General features: G+C 45.7%; 1 protein-coding gene across 2 annotated transcripts in view; it reads right to left on the bottom strand.

Annotated features, from left to right (window-relative positions):
• Positions 1–22,552, bottom strand: part of Dusp10 (dual specificity phosphatase 10) — a 40,987-nt gene that overhangs the window by 4,725 nt on the left and 13,710 nt on the right. For both annotated transcript variants that reach the window (XM_052737919.1, XM_052737920.1), the window contains exon 3: positions 1,115–1,486. In XM_052737919.1, coding sequence (XP_052593879.1) covers positions 1,115–1,486 — 372 coding nt within the window. The remainder of the gene's footprint in view (positions 1–1,114; positions 1,487–22,552) is intronic.

Below are 22,552 nucleotides of genomic sequence, written 5' to 3'. Positions count from 1 at the left end.
TTGTTTCCCTGAGCCTGAGACAAAGCGTCAACGAGAATATGTACCTTTTCATGAGCACTAACATCAGTCTTCGTCACTCAGCGTTTATGACCTGAGATCACTCAGGTGGAAGAAAACAATTCTTCCTTCCCTTGTCTGCAAAGATGCAATGTGTGAAGGGACTCAGCACAGCATGGGCTGCTTTCTGAAGAAGTTTCTTCAGAACCAACCCTTTCACAAAGGCTGCCTCTGCCTCGGCCTCCAGTGAAGAGGCCACGCACACTGGAACTCATGGTGCTGAATGGAAATCACTTTCCCTGTGCTGGATGAAGAAAGCTGAGCGAGGTGGTCCGGAGGTTTAGGGGCAGTTAGAGGTCATGTCACAGTCTCTACCTGAAGCCTCCTTCAGAGTGGGCGGGGTGGGGGGTGCTGCATGGACTAGGCAGCAGGACCAGCTCTGACCAGTTCCTCATGTTCCCCTTCATTCTTCTGGTCGTACAATATCTAACTGCCAACCCTCCACCATCCCTTCTTGGTAACCTGGAGGATACATAGGAACTTCTGGTTGAATAGACGTTGGATAAAGAGTGATAATTTCTTTAGTCTGAATAGGAAATGGCTCCACAGACTTGTATCAAATGCTTGGTCTCCAGCAGGTGGTACCACTTCCAAAGGTCTTTAAAACTTTAGAAGGGGACCCTTGCCTTGGGAAGTAGGTCACCCACTGCGTATCACTGAAAGCAATATGTTGTCCTGGTCCCTCCCCTCCTAGTCACCATGAATCCAGCAGTCTTCATTATACACTCCCACTGCCATGCTCTGTCTCAGCACAGGCCCAGACTCAACAGAGCCAAGGACTGAAGCCTCTCAGATGATAAGCTAAGAGAATTCCTCCCTTCAGGGCAGCCTCTCAGGTAGTTCAGCCATGGAAATGGAAAGCTCACTAATTCGACTATTCTTTTATGTCCATCCAGATAGTTCCAAGACTTAAAGAAAGGCTACGGTTTAGGTAGTGTGTTTGTTTGTTTGTTTGTTTGTTTGTTTTCCTCTAACAGAGGAATAAACCTTGGACCTTTTAGCAACCCCAGAGCTGGAGGGAAGGGAGAGCTCCCCCGGCACCCTGGGAGATAATTACCAATGAATTCAAAAGCCTCTTCAAAGTACTGCCGCAGATTCTGCTTGTTGCTGTCAGTGGCTGGCAGTCTCTTGTAGTTGAAGAGGCCTTTCTCATAGTGGTACAGGGGGAGGTGAGTGGTGACGTTGATGACGTAGCCGATGTTGAGCCTCTGCATGGTGTCCAGGTCCTGAGCATCTTGCTCATTGCCGAGGAACAGGAAGGGCAGGATGGGCGTCAGCTCTGCGTTCTCGATGTCAGGGGTGGTGGGGACAGACTGAGGTAGCATGCTCGAGGCCGCAGACGCGCCGCCCCCCACCTCCCGGCACTCTTGGAGCTGGAGGGAGTTGTCACAGAGGTTTTCATGGTTCTGTTTAAAACTACTGAGTCCCCCTGGAAGGAAAACGCAGAAAGGATGTGTAAATAAGATGACAGAGCCCACAGAAAATGTCAGCTTCCCCATAGAGATGGCTGTCATTGTGGCTATGTACATGTTTAACATTTCTAAAACAAAAACAAAAACCAGAAGTCTATTTGGACACGCAGAGCCAGCTTCAGAGGGCTTGTGCTCCTTATTGCACAAACTGGGCCAAGGTGCCTGGGAACAAGTTCCACACAACACCCAGTCATTTCATCAACTGCAAATTTGAATTGCTTCTAACAGACATATGGTCCCTGGCCTATAGAGAGCCTTGTGCTTTGGGAGCTGAGAACAGCGGGGATGATACTGTCCTACAGAGAACTTCTGCGTGTATCCTGGAATTGTGCACGTGTGTCCGCACCACTTATAACTCACCCCACAGAAAGCCAAGTTCCCTCCTTATGCAGCGGAACAGTTACAAGCAGGTGCTGTGGGAAAGCAGGCTATGCTGGCCGCGCCCTGCCTGCCGAGTCGCACAGGCTCATGTGTGCCTCAGTAACCCCACAAGCACATACTGTGTCTCTCTGCATGTGAGTCTGAGATGACGACAGGGATAAAAACAGGTCACGTGTCCAGTCTACCCTCCACCCCCAGGCTTGCATGGCCACTCTGCATGGACAAGCTATTTCTATTCCTGTTATTTCTATGGCTGTCCAAAGGTAGGAAGAGCAGAGGTAAGCTGGGGCAAGGTAAGTTACCCCTGAGAGAATGACTCAGAATCTACAGGACTTTCCACACAGGTCCTTGACATCTGTAGATCTTGACTTCCAGGAGAGTGGCATCTGAGAGTGGCCCAATTTCCTGCACTTAGCTTTTAGAGGACTGTGAGTACGCTAACCCACTAATGGTGACCTCTGACGGATCTTCTAATGCACACCCTGAGCTTGAGGCTCTGCTCTAACTCCAAGAGCTGAGTCTGAAACACTTCAGAGGTCTACCCTGCACCTGCTTCCCCACTTTCAGCATGCAAACATGGTCTCCTGTTAGTACAGAGTCAGTCACTTATGGAAATCACACAGCCACAGGGGTGTGATTAGACATACAATGATATTCACACAGCACCATCTGCTTAAGGGTGGGAGCAGAGACCTGGCTCCACAAATTCTCCTCTGACTTACACACACACACACACACACACACACACACACACACACACACACACACACACACACATAAATAATAAGTTAAAAAAAGAAAAGGCTAAGTAAATACCAAAACAAAACTTAATAAGTATGTTCATCCATGGAATATTATGTAGCCATTAAAAGAATAACTCTGTAAAGAATATAAAAATCAAAGAAAATGTTTCCATTTAATGTTAAATGAGAAACAGCTCATTCAAAACGTTTTGAAAAAAGCCTAAAGCCTACACACAAAAAGAAGAATTAAGGAAATTTATGGATCACAGTTTGTCACTTAACTTTCCCTTCCTTATGTTACACGCAATTACACATGGACAAGCCTGAAGGATTAGGAAGCTCAAATTCTACAAGGTGCATGAGACACATTAAGAGACATCCAGACGGAGTCACCAGATGAGCATAAATCCCAGGAGAGCAGGATGGGACATTTGAGGCCTTCTGGGAAAGGGGAAGGCACTTGGAAGTTCCTAGAAGTAATGTCTTGCCAGTCACATAGGTTTTGATAGTCCCCAGGCATGAGGCCAAAAGCACAAAACCTGAATAAGATATATGACTATGCTAACAGAAGGGCAGCACGTCTATTTGTCTACCAGCTTCTGAATGGATACCACATTCCTCCCCATCTCAGTTCTGACCACTAGAGCAGGGGACCTGAGCAGAGCATGTCCCCAACCAATGGGCATAGCCAGCTGTAGAACAGAAGACAAGTCATAGTTTCCGTAGGAAATGGTAATGATCCACAGACAACTTAGGAGGGTCATCCTGTGCTCAGACTATGTCAAAAAGGAGAAAAGTAAAGAAAAAAAAACTGTTTTTAGGAGAGCACATAGGAGCTTTAAATTCATTTGGCTTCATTTCTGTGATTAAACTCTGCCCTTGCTGTTATCATCTGTTGTGAAATCATTATACCCGGGTGAGTAGCATAGAGGGAGCCTTCCAACTACAAAGAAAAATGCAAGATACTAGAAAAACATAACCAGTGAATGCGTAAAAACTGCCCACTGCCACTGTCCCAAACTCCACAGAGGACACTGGAAGGAGCTGTGTGGAAATCTGCTGGGCTCCACAAAACCCTCAGTAAACAGTGCCATGCTGATCCTGCTAGGGGAACCTAATTCACTTTTTCCTTAAGAAAAAGACGCTTGCAGCATTTTTTTCCATATAAGTTGAGAAAAAGAACTGGGCAACTAAACTCAAAAGAAGAGGCTAGGAGGTGGGAAAGGAGGATTCTCATTCTTCTTTAGTGTACTCAAGCTGCAATTTGTCTTAAAAGCAGCTAGTTAGAAAAGAGAATCAAAATAAAAGCATGCCAAGCCCCCTTCCACCCCCATACACAAAAAATAACCGGCATAGAGCTTTTTAAAATTCAGTCTCTGCCCCTCCTTTCCCAGTGACATCAGCCGGAGGCTCCCCACCTGCCCAGTTGCCATAGCAGTCCCACAAAGACACACAATGACATCAGTTGGCATGATATCAGCTCTTTGAATGCAAACAATACAAGAAGACCTACTTTGTTTAAGGCCTCGGGTACAACTGTGTTCTGGGGAGCCGATGACGTAATGCTAACAGGTGGCAAGGGGCCTTCCATTTGCCTAATGGGGGGAAAAACATGGGGGAGGGGCAGGTCAGAGGGAGTCTGAGACTTCTACCATAGGGTGTTATGTGCCAGTGTGAAATGGCGTGTGTTGTATGTCTGAGACATGTGGGAAGGACGCTTGTGCACTATCTGCAGGCAGAGGAGAAGGGAAAGGCCACGTGACTCAAACATCTCAGCTGGACCAGGAAGTTCTCACCCAGGGTCTGAAGAGAGCCTCCCATTAAGTCTGCTCATGCCCAGCATCTGTCCTCACACACGGGTGGTGTGCAGTGACTCCCTGTCTTTCCTGGATGGCCTTTAAGGCATCGTGAAACAGTAGTATCTCACAGGAGGTTTCAGGGAACTCTGCATGGAGGTTGTTCGTGCCTCTTAGGGGTGAGAGGGATGGGGTGGGGCTGGGATTGGTAGCAGCAGGGGAAGGGAAGAGTAGAGCTATGGAGGTCATTTTTGGCCCTCTGACCCCATCAAAGGATTACTTAATGAGGGGCTTTTAATTATGTTTGGCATGACTACGTAAGAGCTACAAGGGGCTGGGAAGATGGCTGAGTCAGTAAAGGGCCTGCAGCAGAAGCATTACAATCTGTGTTTGGATCCCCAACAATCCTATGAAGGCAAGGAACAACGTGTCTGTAAACCCCCCTGTCCTGGGGAGGAGAAGACAGGGAGATCCCTTGTACAGCACACACGCACACACTCCACAAGAATCAAAGCATCACTAACAGACTGTCAGAGTGGAGGGAGTACAGTATGGTGGTTGAGGACACATGGGCCCAGCCTACAGTGAGGACTCAGTCTCCTAGGAACTTGCATGAATCCCGTTCCCTTAGGAAGGCTCAGTTTACTGTACATCAGGCATAAGAGAGCCTATGCCTAGTGCTGGGGTAGAGGACACCTATGTGAAGGCTTATAGATCCATCACATGGCATTCAATACATCGCATCTCATTATGCTCACATCATCACCATGGCCCTCATCCACACTCAATTTAGCAATGAGAAAAGGCTGCTGGCATTAGAGCCTGCCCTGCCAAACCCTTGCTATGAGATCCTAGGCAGGTTTCTCATCTGTCTCTTCCTCAGTTTCCCCCTACCAAAGACAGAGATAACAGTAGTGCCTACCTCAATACTATCCTAAGAACAAAATAAGTTAACAAATATAGTTTGGCGAAATCATATTGGGTATGTGATAAACACTTTGTTCATTACTAGAAATAAAAGCCAATGTCATACAAAAACTCTGACAAGTGAACGTTCTAGAATTTTCACATTTTAATATTTATTCATTTGATATTTCTTTGTAGATTTGGCTAGCTTGGTACTGTGTCAACCAAGGTGGCCTCAAACTCATGTCATCCTCCTGCCTCAGGCTCTACCCTGAGTACTGCACCATCTTGTTCAGCTTAATTTTTATTTACGAAATAACTAGGAGCCAACTTATCCAAGAAGTTTCAAAATCTGAATAACATAATTCTATCTTAAAGTAAACCACAGGCCCTGTCTTTCCTGAACAACAGATCTGACTTTCTTTCTTTACCCTGGATTAGCTTTCCCAATAAAAACTTGGGATTCCTGTTTTTGCCAGGAACTGGGCTTTTTAAAAATGAAATGGCTTTTATCCTTTTCCCCAGTCCCCGACTCCAAACTGGGTAGGCTTTGCACAAACAGCTTGTGGTTATCAATGCAAATATTTTTGGGATATACACAACAATGCGGAGAATAAGAATTTTCAAGCCTTGTCTCAAAATCGCGTTTCCTCGGCTTTGAGTCCATGAGTTTGAAAGGTGATTAGAAAATATCCAGCACCTCAAAAGAAAAACACATCTGTGCTACCTGCTATGACCAGGTGAGTTCAGGGGCAGCCCAGGACGGTGACACATTCTCACTGTGGTGGGAAAAAACCTCTTTTGTAGCCACACTTCTGCTCCTGTCCTTAGCTACTGCAGTGACTTCTGTGGCATGATTCCCTGACTACAGGGCGAAAGACCTGATGTTCACATGCAGAATCTATAAGCAGGAGACAGCCATGTTCTACAGAGGACAGCCAGAGTGAGGCTTAGCCAGAAATGTAAGGAGAACACTGGCTGAAGGTCAACAAATAGAATTAGTGTCTACAGAAGGATGTGCGCTGCTATTCGAAAACTGGACTCCTACTGTTTGAGGCAAGAATATTGTTTACCTTACTGTGTCCCCAGTCAGGACATTGGTAGCAGTGAAGATCAGGGATTGGATGGAGCAAGTCTGAATTAAAACCCGACGCTAGCCCTAACCATCTGCATTACCTCTAGTGAGTTTTTTAACACACCTGCACCTCAGTCCCCACATCAGTCATTTGGACATATCCATCCCCCAGATCTCAACGCAGACACAATACTACACAATATATCTTACAGATGACAGGATTATTGGCATATAATAAATATTATTTTGTAGACCCCCAGTGGAAACAATAATACACCAGGTGTAGTCTCCTAAAGTTCTGTAGGCACAAAGAGAAGATGAAAGAATACAGCTTAGCCGGAGCCAAGTGTTTAGGGCGGAAATGTCCAGAGATGGGGTCGGAGCACTTCACACCCACCTTAATATGGGAACTACATGGAGTTCCAGCCACAGCCATCAAAAGGATTTCTACCTTTCCTTTTCTTTGAATTTATTCATATACCCAACAGACGTGATTGGCTATTTGACAGCACCAGTGATATTAAGTTCAATACCAGGAGGCATCCGTTAGGTTGTCTGAGGATCCTGTGGAAAGCTCTATGTCTTTCCCAAGGAATGGGAAAGGAAGCCATACTGAAGAGAGAGGAGGGGAGCGAAGGTGCTGTCTCCTAGCACAGAAGGGATGAAACAAAGACAACGAGAAACAGGAAAGGAGAGATAGAGGAGGCTGAGTCCAGTCGCTCTGTGGGTGAGTGCTGGGGAAAGACTCTTCTTACACATAGACCATTCGGTGGCTTCTTCAAACCAGCGTGGCTGCCTTCACTGTGAAATGCCCAGTTTATGAAAAGACATAATCAAGGAGGCATCTTTAAACTTTAAAACCAGTTTATAAGCCGAGTGGGGGCCGTGTCTTGTGGGTGGGGGCCCTCCCTGGAAACGTGTCTGCAGTTAGCCCTTTACATCTGAGTGTTTCAGAGGAACTGAGGAGGGGCAAAGCCAGCTGAGGTGAGCAAGCAGCAAAAACTGCATTCCTGAAAAACTTGAATATATGAAAAAAGCATATATTTGTAGAAATGATATGTAAGAATACGATACATGGTCTTAGAAATTATAGAAATGAAATTATGATGGGCTGGGGATATGGCTCAGTTGGTAGAGGGCTTACCAAGTATACACACAGCCCTGGGTTCAATACTCAACACCACATAAACTGGGTATAGTGGCATATACTTGTAATCCCAGCACTTGAAAGGCAGAAACAGGAAGATCAGAAGTTCAAAGTCATCCTTTGTTACAAAGTGAGTTCAAGGTCAGCCTGGGCCATGTGAAACCTTGTCACAAACAAACATCTTGAATTATGAAACAAACACACACACACACACACACACACACACACACACACACTTCTGCAAGCAACTCAATCCATTAAGGACATGGTAATCTAGAGAAAAGGTACACAAAACACACTATGTGCATACACAAAGTATTTATATAAAGAACATGCATTCCTCTAGATCCTCAACAGCTGGGGTTCACAACTTTTCTCAGAGATGTTCTCGTAAAGCTTCAGCAACCAGACGTATGTGTGCAAAACGATGCTAGAATATTCTATTTTTGTATTTGTCTCTTGTTTATGTTTCCAGATTAATTGCTTTGGTGGAAGCTAGCTTCTTGGAGAGAAGGGTTAATTCTCTTTGTACATAGGATCTATCCATCTCCTACAGGGGGACATGTATCTTCCTGTGATGTTGGGTACAATGGGGCTATAGGGGAAGTAGAGAGGTATGGGTCTGATCTCATGAAAATCGTTTATGAACGCTAAAACACAAAATAAATGTCTCTCCCTGGTGTCTACTTTAGTGACAAATCCTAGGTAGAGATCACTTCAAAAGTACCACATGTGACCAGGCATGGTGACACACACTTGTGGTCCTAGCACTGGGGAGGCTAGAGGTAAGAGGATCAAGAGTTTAAAGCCATCCTCAGCTATATAGGAAGTTCAAGGCCAGCCTGGCTTACATGAAATCCTGTTTCAAAACCAAAACCCCTCACCAACTATCTTCTTACCTGAGTCTAAAGGTCATTTTAGTTCCTTACATTAGTTAATCTAACTGGATTTCATAACATTTTGAGAGAAGAAAGGGGGAAAAAATTGGCAAATCTACACCAGAATTTGATTGAATTTGGAATTCATTGAATTACGTCTTTGGATTTTTGTGTTGGACAAAAGGATACGACCTAGACCATTGATGCTTACAGGAACTAGACACTGTTCCATAGTCTTCTGAACCTGTTCATTTCTGCTTCCCTCCGAGTGTCTGCCACTCCTCTGCCTCAACTGTGTGGGGTGGAAAAAGGACAACTACAACAACGAGCCACTGGAGAGAAACAATACTGGACTATGACTGCACTGAGACTCCAACCCAGCAACTGCTCCTTCCTGATGTCCTTGTGTGCTTAGCAAGAGGCTTGCTTCTCAACCTGTGGTCCTACAGACCCACCCATTGGCAGTGAGGGGGACGACTGCTTACATTTTGTTCATGATGTTTCATGTTTCTTTTGGTAACATCTTCACAAAAACCTCAACAGGAATATGCTTTTAAAAAGTCATGCCCAGGGTGCTGAGTGATAGCTCAGTCAGTAAAAAGTGCGTGCTTGGCAAGCAGGAGGACCTGAGTTTGGATTCTCAGAACCCACATAAGGAGCATGGCTGGGTGGCATGAATCCCAGCCCTGGGAAGGCAGAGACAGGAGGGTCCCCAGAGTTCCCTGGACACGAAGCGTAGCTGAGTTGGTGAGCCTCGGGTTCGACAAGAGACCCTGTTTCAATAACAAGGTGGAGAGTGAGGGAGACACAAAATGTCAACCTTTGACCTCCATATACATAAACACATAGAGAGAGAAAGAGAGAGAGAGAGAGAGAGAGAGAGAGAGAGAGAGAGAGAGAGAGAGAGCTGCACATATACACAAACACCACCCTTCCCCCCAGCCCCCCCCAAAAAAAAATCTTGCCTAAATATTTACCTGCAAAAAGTAGAACTGAGTCAGGAGGATCCTATGATTTATAAAAACTGAAAATCTAGGTTTTTTTGGGAGCCTTCCAAGACACGCTGACCCTGGAATGTTTTCAGAGTTTACATGATTCCTCTCTGCCCCGCCACCTCGCCCTCCCAGCTCTGAAGCAGTTCAGGGCTCTTCCAAGGGCACTCCTTACAGAACTGCTGGGGATTAAGTCTGCTTGCAGAGGAGAACCAATCCTCACCAAAAAGGTAGTCTTCGATCAAAACCCCATGAAGGGAGGTGCCCTTCGGCTACCCTCCACAGCCCACAGCCCTCAGGCTTTAAGAAGTAACCTGCATTCAGGAAGCTACACATTTCATGTGTGTGTTTGAATAACACAGGCGGATCAAGGCTGCTTAACAAGTATGTAAACACAGCCTGCTCCTTTAAACCTGTGACCTCATTTATTTACATTAGTACAGAAAGCACAGCCAGAAGCGACAGCTGATGACAGTCATGTAACTTTCCACAACGACAACAATTAAAACGCTCCAGGCCTGCTTTCACGCACATATGACTTTTATGTGAACCGGTTTCAAACTGTAAGATCTCCGAGTCTCTGCCAAGAACCGACTTAGGCTTTGCACAAATCAGTGTGATTCAGAGGTGGAGCCGCCCTAGGCTCCTTCCATCCACCTGCAGCTGGCCTCTGCCTCCTGTTCCTCCCCTTTCCCCACTCCTGACCTCCATAGTACACTGTTAAATGTGCACACCTGCCACACACACACACACACACACACACACACACACACACACATACTTACACACTCACTCATACCACCACTATCATTACCAACAACAACAAATAGGTTGGGTGAAGGCTTGGGTATGAGAAAATAACCAAAGGACAGTCAAGTCCTGGTTTCTCCAATCTTGCATGTTTTACAATTCTGCCTCTTGAGCTAGGAGAGAACTAATTTCTGTTGCTTAAGTAACGCAGCCCATGGGGTTTTGTTAGAGCAACCTGCTGTGGTCTGGATGTGCTTTGAGCAAGTACTCAAAGTCCAAACACTAGGAGCTTTGTCTGTAGGGTAATGTCCGCAGGAGGTAGAGCCTTTAACAGGCAGGGTACAATGGGAGGGAATAGGGTCAACAGGCCCTGGGCTTGGAAGGGATGAACATATTTCTCATATGACCCAAGTTAGTACCAGTGAGAGCAGGCCTAGGCCCTGAGTGTCTCTAGCTTCCATTCTTGGCATATGATCTCTTTTGCACATATTTCCACAATGGAAATGTTATCCACAATGAAGTCCTCATTAAACGCCCAACAGATAGAGCCACCTGATCTTGAACTCCCGGCTTCTAAAACCATGAAATCAATAAAAATGCTCTTTGTTAAATATCCGGCACTGAACATTTTGTTATTGCAACAGAAAACTGACTAATACATAACCCGAGCAGACTAATACAGTACCACTTTTCACTTTATTTCCCAGTTGTACTGGCTGGTTTTGTGTGTCAACTTGACACAAGCTAGAGTCATCAGAGAGGAAGGAGCCTCAGTTGAGGAAATGCTTCCAGGAGATTCAGCTGTAAGGCATTTTCTCAATTAGTGATCAATGGGAGAGGGTCTAGCCCATGATGGTTGGTGTCTTCCCTGGGTTGGTGGTCCTGGGTTCTATAAGAAAGCAGACTGAGCAAGCCATGTAAAGCAAGCCAGTAAGCAGCCACCCACCCCACCCCCCAACAGCCTCTGTACCAGCTCCTGCCTCCAGGATCCTGCCCTGTTTGAGTTCCTGTTCTGACTTCCTTCAATGATAAACAGCAATGCTGAAGTGTAAGCCAAATAAACCCTTTCCTCCTCAACTTGCTTTTTGGTCATGGTGTTTAGTCAAAGTAATAGAAACCCTAAGACACCAGTATAACTCTCTCTCTCTCTCTCTCTCTCTCTCTCTCTCTCTCTCTCTCTCTCTCTCTCACTATATATATATATATATATATATATATATATATATATATATATATATAATAGTACCTACTTTTCAAGAGTCACACCAGAACTTGTGTGCTACCTAAGAACAAGGCTCCTGGGAGCCAATCCAAGTTGATACCATACCTTATAGTCAAGCCATAAATGGTTCAAGACCAGGATGGCAGGTAGCAGTGGGTGGGGTAGGGAGAAGAGGAAGGATATGCCTTAACCACCTGTCAAGCCCATAAGAAGCAAGCTCACAGAACCTTCTAGAACTTTAGTTCCACTTGCTGGCAGCAATCACAGAAGCCATCCTTTCTCAAAGACATTCCTTAACTTCATCATGGACCAGCCCTGGCTCAAGCCTGCCCTGAGACATCTTTCTGGGCCAAGAATAGTCCTCGATGGAGACTTTATGTTTGGGAGAGTGTTCTGTACTGTGTCAAAACTCCACCTTCCCTGGTTAATCAAGAGGGAAAGGGGGCATGTCAGGGGACATGTGCAAGGCTGACAAAGAGGAATGTTGGTAAAGATGGTGCTGGAAAACAAAGCCATGTTTTTCCCAAGAGCTGAACACGCTGCTCATTTAATTCTCTGAAGAGGGGGCAAACATTCTTTGCTTTTCAGGGAAGAAGAAGCTTAAATAATAAAGCATTGCTAAATAAACAAACAGACAGAGCTACTCATTAAACCAGCCTTCAGCACAAAAGGAAAACTTGCTTCACCATCTATACAAACCCCACCCAGGACCACATTTATCTTAGACCCCAAATTAAACACATCACAACTTCACAGTGAAAATATGTTTCCCAACGGGATTAAAGTAAAGTCTAATTAAATAAATTCCTAGAAATGTCAAGAGCAAGTCTCAAGAGACTACATTCTTCTACCGTGAAATATTCCCACTGGAAATTACATGCAGAGAAGGTCATCGAAAATCATGGTAGGAGGAGAAAAAGCAGGACACAAGACAAGGTTTCTAAGTGAGTTCTAGATTGGGACCCATGACTATGGCGATGTATGGAATTGGCCGGTCAAATGCATAAGTCACTCAAACTTGTTTTGAAGGACACCCTACACTCAAACAATGGCTTTTACAACCAAGGACTCTGGAATGCTCTCAAGGTCAAGGGCTTTAGCTTGGGGAATTCAGGAAGTGACCAGGGAGAGTCAAATGCTCCTATCACAACTTCGAGTGCTTTCTTGGGCCAGTGTTTTCAGTCCACAAAAAGTATAGCAACAGCTTCCTTAAGTCAGGGCTGAAGTCTATATTTGGCAAGGCTAGTTAGCAAGGGTAAGTATTAACCATCAACGACCAGAAGAAGGCAAGGCAGAAGCTGTCTATGCGGCCACATGCCACAGTCAGATCACCCCACGGTGGCTGAGCTTTGCAAGGCCAGAATGAAGCCAGGCACCATCTCCGTTCACACCAAGAGATAGGAGGGAGGGTCTGGAAACCTCTGATGGTGGGCACTGTAGCACCAGGCTGCAGTACCGGGTAAAAAGCTAGGATGTCTTCATAGGGTACACCACATTATGGCCCAACCATAAAAGCCTGCCTATGTCTGAGGAGCTGAGCTGGGATCATATATTATCAACATGGGCTCAAGGTTACTGGAGGACCATAAAAGTAACAGTCACAATCATTACAACCTGGGAGACAAGAGAACTGACCCTGTGTGCACTCCACATCAGGCACCATAGGACATTACAGGCACATCCCCTGGAGGCCACACCCAACGCAGCACCGGGTGGAAGACTTCCTGAGGGCAGGGGCTCAGAGCAGTTCTGCTTTGCACACTGAAGGTATACTGGGTTCTATCTTATGGCATGTATTGCTCAACCTCTGTGAAATCAAGCCCATAGGTAATCCTTAAGTTTCTTCCCTCTGAGCATACTGTATGCAAAACAATGCCTTGCCACAACACAAACCAGGTGGAGGTGAGCCACAGCAAGAACACAGTCAGTTGGGGAGGTGTGAGGCCTGCATGATCTAACTGTTCCAGGGCCCTCTGTGTTCGCTGGTTGCTCTTCCAGGATTCCCTCAATGTTATACTGTGATACACACCTCAGCCCTGTCTAACTCCTGGTACCCAGCTTCTACAACCCTGCAATCTCCAAAGAGATAAGAGTAACTATTTATATGCTAATGGGGTGACTGGTGGTCTGGGAGCCCTTAACACCTCTGTATGGAACTGGTATCAGAAAGTACGAAGCCTGGTTAGAGGCTAGGGAATTTCAGCTCCAGCCCTCCATCTTGATCTAAAGATGAAGATGAAATTGAATTGCTCACCTATGGCCAAAAATTTAATCAATCGTTCCTTCTTAATGAGAACTCCATAAAAACTCCAAAGAACAAGGTTTGGAGAGCTTCCAGAAGGTTGGGCAGCGTGGAAGTGTGTAGAGAGATGGCTTGCCCACGTAGGATACAAGAGCTGCGGCATACGCTTTCCCTCGCTTTGTCTTATACATCTCTGCTGTCTGCTTGTTCACGTGCATGATCTATAATATCCTTTATAACAAGCAAGGTCATAGAAATGTTTCCCCAATCATGTCAAACTAATCAAATCCAGAGGAAGAGTTGCGAGAACTTTGATTCACAGCTAGTTGGTCAGAAGCGCAAGCCACACCCTTGGGACTTGCAACTGGTACCAGGAGTTGGGGAGTTCTTGTGGTTTTGGGCCTTTGTCCTGTGAGATCTGACACTATCTCCAGGGATATGGTGTCAGAATTGTGTTAAGTAACGTTAGGGCATCCTGCTGCTGTCGGCTGAGGAACTATTTGGGGGGTAGAGGAAGCCTTTACAGAAGAATTCCAGATAGGGAGGGTGGAGAAGTCTGTTTTCTATTCCTATAACAAAATAACTGAGGCTAAGTATAAAGAAGAAAGGGGTGTTGAGTTCCCAGTTTCGGAGACTAAAATTCTGAACAGTCCAACACTAACTCTGGTGAAGGTCACCTTGGCTGCGTCACGCCGTGACAGGTGGCATCACAGGTGGGCTAGTGACTAAGAGGGACAGAAAACCAGTCTAACAGAGGGGCTGGGCTTGCCACTTCCTCCTCCTCTCCCTCCTCCTCCTCTTCTTCGATTTTTATTTTATTTATTTTTTTATAAGTCCATAAAACCAATTTCATGTTCTTCCAAGGACAATGCCCCAAGCTGACTTCCTGTGAGATGCCACAACTTTGCAACCTCAGCATGTTGGGGAAGACGTTTCCAACACATGGACCATTGAGGGCCACTCTCCACCATATCCTAACCTTAGCCGAGCAGACAGCATGAGGACTCTGATTTCCTCTGTGACCCACGCAGATGATGCAGGGCTCAGCAAATGTGGTCTTCTAGAAGGCTCTTCCCTGACATTTGATTTACAACTATTCCCTCAGCTCACTCCTTGACCACATCATGGCATTTTATTGCCTTCAGAATACCTGCCACTATCTGAAATTATTGATGTCACCCTTTACTTTTTATTATTACTAAGAAGTGGAGCCCAGGAAAGCCCAGGTGTTATTAGTCTCAGAGGAGGCAGGGCACGTCTGCCCAGTGTGCTGGTGGCAGGCTGCCCCACACCTCTTCAGTCTAGCCTTGGGAAGGTTGTTCAGCATCTTCACATCCTAGTTTCCTTCTGGGTAAAGTAGAGCATCAACGGCAAACAGAGTTGATGCAATAATTAAATGAACTACTACTAAATGAGTTATTCAGAGAAATTGTGAGTATTCACTCTGTACCGTCTGCTCTGAATAGCAAGTGCTCATTAAATATTTTTAGATGAAATGAACATCGGAATGAGCCAGAAAGGGCCATTAATTATGTGTTGTTCCGCATTATGCTAGAGATCCAGGAGATTAAAAATAGTCCCCAAAGATAAATCTAATTGGAGAGAAAAGAAGGGATGAGAATGAGGGAACATTAGAAGAAACTGTAGTGAAGTGTCAATGCCAGAATGTTCTGAGAACACCGAGGAGCCTGGCCTGGATGATGCCACAGGCCATGACTCATGCAAGCAGCTGTGGGACAGGTGAATCTTGCTGATCCTAGGCTGAGGAAGAGGCAGAGAGCCAGTGTCAAGCCGTAGTGTGACAAACGGGCCCCCAGGTGGGGTTAGATCTACATGCTCCACACTTAGCGGTCTCCCCTTCCTCCTCTCCCATGCCTCTCATCTTCAGACATTCTTCGTGAGCAGTGGGTGACAGAGATGGAGGGAGAGAAGTTGCGAGGAAGAAGGCTTATGAGGGACACACAGGCTGAGAGAAGTCAGGAAACAGGCCAGCTGGCCCTGGGTTCAGTTCAGCATGCATTTATGAAGTGTTCACTGGGGGCTTAGGGACACGGAGCCCTGTTGCAGGCATATGTCTAAGAAAGGTCTGGTTTCACCCTCAGACCTGGCACCTCTCCCACCTAAACAGGGCCAACAGTCACAGGTGCTTTGGACACTCTCCACTGACTCAGTGAGGTACCACAATACCACATCTGCCATTAGGCATTTTCCAGAGTCCCTCTCATTTGCCTTATTAACTCTAAACTTGTGGGCTGGTTATTTACGTTTGAGGTCACCTAAAATCACATTATCAAAGATACGGAGGGACGGCTCAGTGGGTAAAACGCTTACTGGGCAAATATGAGGATGTGAATTCAGATCCCAGCACCCACATTAAAATCCAAACATTGCTAGGGGGCAGAGACAGGAGAATCTCAGGGGCTCACTAGACACGTCCAGGCAAGCATGCACTCTTGCACATGTGCGTGCACATACACGTGCACATAAAGATAAATAATATACTAGGATTGTATCCTGAGCTTTTACTTCAATGATGAGATTTTCTCTCCCCTATAAAGAGTTCTTACAGCCCTAGTTATCTCTCAGGGCTGTAGCATATACTTGTGCCTTGAAAGGCGCACCATGAAGCCTGTGGTCCACAGGAAGCAAGCATTTGGAGGTGCCATGGGGAAGGGAACATTCAATCTTGGTGCCTTTAGTCAGTTCTGACTATCTGTACTATGTCTTTTAGAAACTGAGTGACCCCCTCACCTTCACAAAGGAGAGGGGAGAGAGGCTGAAATCCTCACCTTCCCTGAGGGAGGGGGAGATGCTGACACCCTCACCTTCCCTGAGGGAGGGGGAGATGCTGACACCCTCACCTTCACTGAGGGAGGGGGTCAGTCATTTGGCCGGACTTCAACCACCGTTAAACCTCTAATGAGCAAGCCTGCATGGATGGTCAAGCGCAAAGTGCCCAGGGCCAGTGCAAGTGAAACAGATTCTAGGTCACTGTGGGTGTTTCAGGACACTTCACGACTCCGAGGCCTGTTTGTTGCATCCCTGTTACTTGCAGAAAGGAACCCTCCCTCCAATTAATGACAGAGTTTTTCTTTTCATTTCTAAGACAACCCACCTTCCAGGGTGGCCCCATCACATGCCCAGAGGGGGTTTGCAGGACAAGACTAGTGTGAGCATGGCTGAAAAGTAATGGCTAGCAGGACCACGAAGGCAGACCGTGTCTATTTTAAGTCAAGAAGGAGAAAGCAAAACAGAACAAAAACCAAAAAATAAAAACAAACATACAGGGTCATGGCTAAAATATCCGAACAGGGATGTCTAAAGGAAAGGCACTGTTGGATTTGATGTTGTATGTATGAAACATAATAAGATATACCACACAACTATGAATCCTAACAGCGCAAATGATCAAACAATAAAAATCCCTTACTCAGGGTATTCCTGAACATCAGTTTCCTTAAAGGAACAAAATCTCAACATCAATATTCAAGAATTTCTGCTAATGAGGAGAGGCCAACATGTACAGGTCACCCCATCCAGGTGGTGACACCTGAGAGTTGAAATAGAGGAGTCCCCAAAGGTTGCAGCCTGGAAGGTCCTGGGCCTGGAAGTATCCTAGGTCTCCCCGCTGTCAGGAAAGCCTTGTAGTCTGAAGCAGTTGTCCCAAGACCGTGTCATTTCATAAGAGTAGAATTAAGCTGGCTGTGGTCACCAAGGAAATGAAGTTAGGGAGACAAGCAAGTCTTAGATACCTCACCAAATGCTGTGGCGTTCTCTCAACACCAGGGCCTTCAAGCCGATGCCAAGAGGCAGTTTATTCTCAAAATACTGCAATGCAGCTCTGAGACTCCAAGGTTGACTCTGGTTGAAGGCCACAGTCCCCAGGACAACAGCCCTCACTTCCAAATAAACGCCAGTAGCAAGTACAGGGCTTCCCAGGCCACTGACGTGAGTCACAAATTCTCTGCTTCCCTTAACACCTTGGGTTCAAGAATTCGCTAGAATGATTCACTGAGCACAGGAAAGCACTTAATGATGTGCTTATGGTTCTATTATGAAGGATCCAAACCAGGACCAGCAAAATGAAGAAGCACGCAGTGTGGGTCTGAGACTATCCCAAACAGGGCACTTCTGTGTTCAGTGCTGTGAAATCAAGACGCTCCATCCTGCGGGTGTGGTCCCTGTGTGCAAGGAGGGGACACAACCGAGCTCAAGAGGCCACGGTTTGTGTCAGTGTTTTCATTGGGTGCAATTGGAATGGATTCATCACTAGCCCGTGACTGAACTTAATCCTCAGCCCAGCTCATCTCTTCTGCAGAGGTTGGATACATTCCAAGCCTCAAGCCTCCAGGCACAAGGCTGGCCCTTCTGATAGATGACTCGCTCATCCCCTGAGTCATCTCATTAACATGAACTCAGGTGTGAGCCCAGGGACTCTGCAAGAGCAAGGAAGGCACCCTTATCTCTCGGAGGATTCCAGAGAGTGAGAGGTCATCTCCCAGAGATCAGGGGCAAAGGGCAGAAAAATAAACTTACAACAATTCCATAGTGATAAGTCTGTGGACCTGAGAGTCAGCCTAGGCTTCATGTGACTCTGAGTAACTCCTTTAACTGTTCTCAGCCTCTGAACAGTAGTGGTAACAGTTACACAAAGATCGCTCTCACTGGATAGACATGCAAGTAGGCTACTACATATCAAGACTATTTTTTTAGTCACTGTACTATGAAAAATGTAAAAGGAAACAGGCCCAAATTAATGGTAATAACGTATTTTACCAAACTATTACCATTTCAACACTCAACTGAGTCTCTTATATTGCAACCCACAGAGGGTCTTTGAAATCCAATATGCATGACTTAGATCAGCTTCCACTAGCTCTGTTGACTGTCCTGTCGACCAGCCCACTCTCAACAGTCCACAGTCAGGTAGGGCACAGCCACCAGGAGAGGACAGCTCAGGCAGAGGTGTTGTCCCTATTAAATGAGTCCCTGCTGAGTGCCAAAGTCATTACTATCTGCCCTGGTTAACAGAAAGGAGCATGTATATATGTGTACATGTGTTCACATGAGTTAATGACCAATAGCACTACTCAATACTTAATACTACAATAGCAAAACTCAATACTTAATGACCAATTGCAAAAATTAGAAGTTCTATAAGCTACATGGTACCAGAGAGTCAGCTGTCTCCCCCAAGGCATGAAATAGCCACTTTTTTCTCTGGAAAACAACACTCCACTCCATGATCTGTAGTGTGTTCTGTTCCCAGGCCTCATACCTCCTCAGCACATATTTAACCCTTGCAAAATCAAGTAGCCAGGGATAACAGCTTTTGATGGGCAAAGGCCCCTGGAAGACACCGTGTGGCCAGATGGGGAAGGTTCAAGAGCTCCAAATGGCTGAAGAGAAGGAATGAAGAAAAGATGTAGGAAGCACCTGGGGTTCACTGAGTCACAAAACGATGCTCATGGTCCTCTTGGGCTACTTTCAGAGCTACCAACCATTTACATCCAGCTGAGCACCCTACTCCACTGTGTGGAAAAGCTGTACACTGAGAATAAAAAAGATGGTCACTCCTAGGAGACGGAGGCCAAGGTCATTATTTGGACAGCCTTGGAGCATCTGATTTTCAGGCTTTGAGTGGTTTTCAAAAATTTCGCTAAAAGTGCAAGCTGCATGAGGACCTGGGCTTGCAGTCCTCGGCAACCATGTAAAGGCCAGGTACAGTGGTACACATCTCAGGAGTTTGGGGGACAAAGGGCTTAGAGGGGGCTCACTAGTCAAGCAATCTAGGCCAAGTGTGAGTCTCAGGTTCAGTGAGAGAGCAAGTATCAAAAAATAAGGCAGAAATTAGGTGAGATGGTTCAGTAGGTAAAGAGCATGCTGCATACACCTGAGTACCCGAGTTCGGTTCCCGGGTCCTGCTGTGAAGGGAGAGAACAGACCCCTGAAAGTTATCCTCTGACCATCACATGTATAGTGCACACCCAAGCGCGAGCGCGCGCACACACACACACACACACACACACACACACACACACACACACACACAGTCCCCATCAATCTGGAAGCTCAATGCCTGTTGATGGTAGTACTTCACATTCACAGCCCCTATTTGTGGGGAGGCTGCTAGGCACCATCATCCCCGCATCCATCTAATTCCATTGACTTTCACCACAGAGGGCTGGGCTTCTAGCTATCCTTCAGGTAAAAATGAAGAGATCCACCTAGTAAGGGCAGGTAAGTGGACTTTTACATGCAAAATCAATTACAATAAGTTCAACCCGACTTGTACTTTGTCACGGAAGAATTAGCTCCTATTTAAAGGGTATTTTACCTATGCAAAAAAGAACTGATGGGATTTTTTTCTCCATTCTGATTATATCCATATTCTTGTGTTTCTGCATTTGCTTAAGGACTTCGGGGACTTTTGTGGTATACCCAAAAATGGGGCATGGGGGAAATAAATGTGTATACTTAGCATCTCACAGAGCCTAGTTCTTTCTGTTCTCACTGACATCTTAATGTGTTTTATCAAGGTCAATCTCAGAGGGTCAAGGTATTTGCTGCCAAGCTTGATAACCTGAGATCCTGGGACCCACATAGTGGGAAGGAAGAACAGACTCTCATAGGCTGTCTTCGGACCTCCATAGTTGTGCTGTGACATGTACACACACACACACACACACACACACACACACACACACACACACACACACACAAAGTGCAATAATGTATTTTATCAACAGTGTAAAACTATGAGTGATTCAGATAGTGTTTGTGGCCCTGGCTGACCTTTCATTTCCATAGAATATCTGGCTGCTTAGGGCATCCAAACTGCCTCACTGTGCCCCACCCAAAGGACAGACTCAGGAGCACAGCCCATGCATCAGAGGATATGTGCCATACACACACAATAGTGGCCCAGGGCAGTGGGTCAAAGATGGGGACTTCCCTTAAAGCTGAGGACTTGGGCTGGAGGCTAGATCTTGCGTTAGGAGGGGGAAAGCAGGAACTAAAAAGTGAAAGCGAGTTAGGACAACAGAAAAGACAACTCCCAGCAGGCTGGAGGCTGGCATGCATTCCTCTAAAAGGGTCTGGAGTAACATGGAGAAACTTCTGAAGCAATGGATTCCCTCCAGAACTTCCTCCATCAGAAAACCTGGCCCCAAGTGTCATGTCCATCAAGAGGCAAACTGGTTAAGCAGAGTGTGGCCACAAGACAGATGCCGACCCTGGAGAAGACAGTCTATGATGACCATGCAGGAAGTAAGGCAGCCTGCAACAGAGTGAGAATCAACTGGGGTTTCTATATGAGAATCTGCAAAACATGTACATATATGGGTAAGGAATGAAGAGAATATGTAAAAATGAAACCAGGGTGGTCAGGGCAGGATTAGTATCTCTTTTTTTTTTCCATTCTAAAGTGTTCTTAATGTTCTAACAGTAAGTGTGTATCGAGGGCTTTTACTAGCAATGAATTTTCTGCAGTTTTCTTAAAGAAAAACTGCATGAACTTCTCCACCATAGTACCAATTCAGAAAAACAAAAGGACCTGTGTGGTCATCTGTCCATCTCACCAAAATACCGAGTTGTCCCCAAACATTGAAGCAAGACACCGTAAGCAGCAAAGTCTTTCCAGGTTGCTTTAGTAGTGATGCCAGATCGTTTTCTGGGCCGATGCTACTTAATATTCCTCATTTTAAAAAAGAGTGCATGGCTTATTACTATAGATATTTTATACTATAATTATCGTGCAGTTTTAATCAATATCAGCTTCTCCAGGCAGACATTGTTTACAGCACTTAAATAACTACCTAAGTTGTCCTCCCAACCTCCATCCCATGAAAACAGCATCATTAACATCTCCATTTTCACAGACATGGTAACTGAGGAATAGAAAAGTTCACTTGTCCAAGTGTGAAATGACATGATCAGAATTCCAAGCCAGCAATCTGCTCCAGAATCTTGACTCCTAACCACCAACCTCCACTACTTCCCCTGAAGAAAATAAATACATTTATAATAGGGAGGCTGAATGTGTTTGTGAGGCAAGGCAGAATCACGGGTTCATTCAATAGCCCATGAATGAGGGCCAGGTATCAGGTATGGTGATGCATGATTGTAGCCTCATCAGTTGTGAGATAGACGCACCAGGATTAGGGGTTCAAGGTCATCCTCAGCAACACATAGCCTGGACTATGTGAAACCTTGTTAGAGAAAGAGAAGAAGTCCAAGAGTGGGGAAGTGGGGGTGGGGTGGGGAGGGTGGGGAGTTGAGGGAGGAAGGAGGAGGGGGGAGGGGGGAGGGAGGGAGAAGGAGAAAGGACAGAGGAAAATAGAGCTAAGAAACAAAAAAGTAAAGAAATCACAGAGTGACCTGCCTAACAGGACTTGCCTAGTTAATATAACTTAGAAACACACAAGAGGATGATATGTTCACAGGGGCTTTAAAAAAAACTCTGAACTATAAGCTATCTGTGTCTTCTTGGGGAAATATTCAGTTTCCAGATCTATAAAGTGGCAGAGTAGGACCAAGATCTCAATAAGAACTTTCTAATTGTATCCTAACATGCTTCATGAAAATATCTTTTTTTTTTCAACGTAGCTCACAGTGACCAAATGCTTGATGAGGCAGGATTGTAAGAAACATGCTCCTTAAAGATTTCCCATGTTATACTGAGGCTGCAGGGTCCAGAAAGACATCACGTAGATGTGAAAACTTACCAACCCCACATCTATTGAAAACATTAACGAAGTTGTGAGTTTTATTTTTCTGACTGAAGATGCTTTATAGTTTTAGATTTTCTTCCTTGTCCCACTATCCCCATGATGCCATGCACGTACCTCTCTCCACCCCACCTCTGCAGGACCTGAGGTGTTTGGGGTGAG

The sequence above is a fragment of the Peromyscus californicus genome, unplaced genomic scaffold (assembly GCF_007827085.1).
Source record: "Peromyscus californicus insignis strain IS unplaced genomic scaffold, ASM782708v3 Scaffold_14__1_contigs__length_90479793_seg_2, whole genome shotgun sequence".
In the NCBI taxonomy this organism is placed as follows: domain Eukaryota; kingdom Metazoa; phylum Chordata; class Mammalia; order Rodentia; family Cricetidae; genus Peromyscus; species Peromyscus californicus.
The sequence above is the reverse complement of the archived record's forward strand: the minus strand, read 5'-3'. Positions and strand labels throughout refer to the sequence as shown.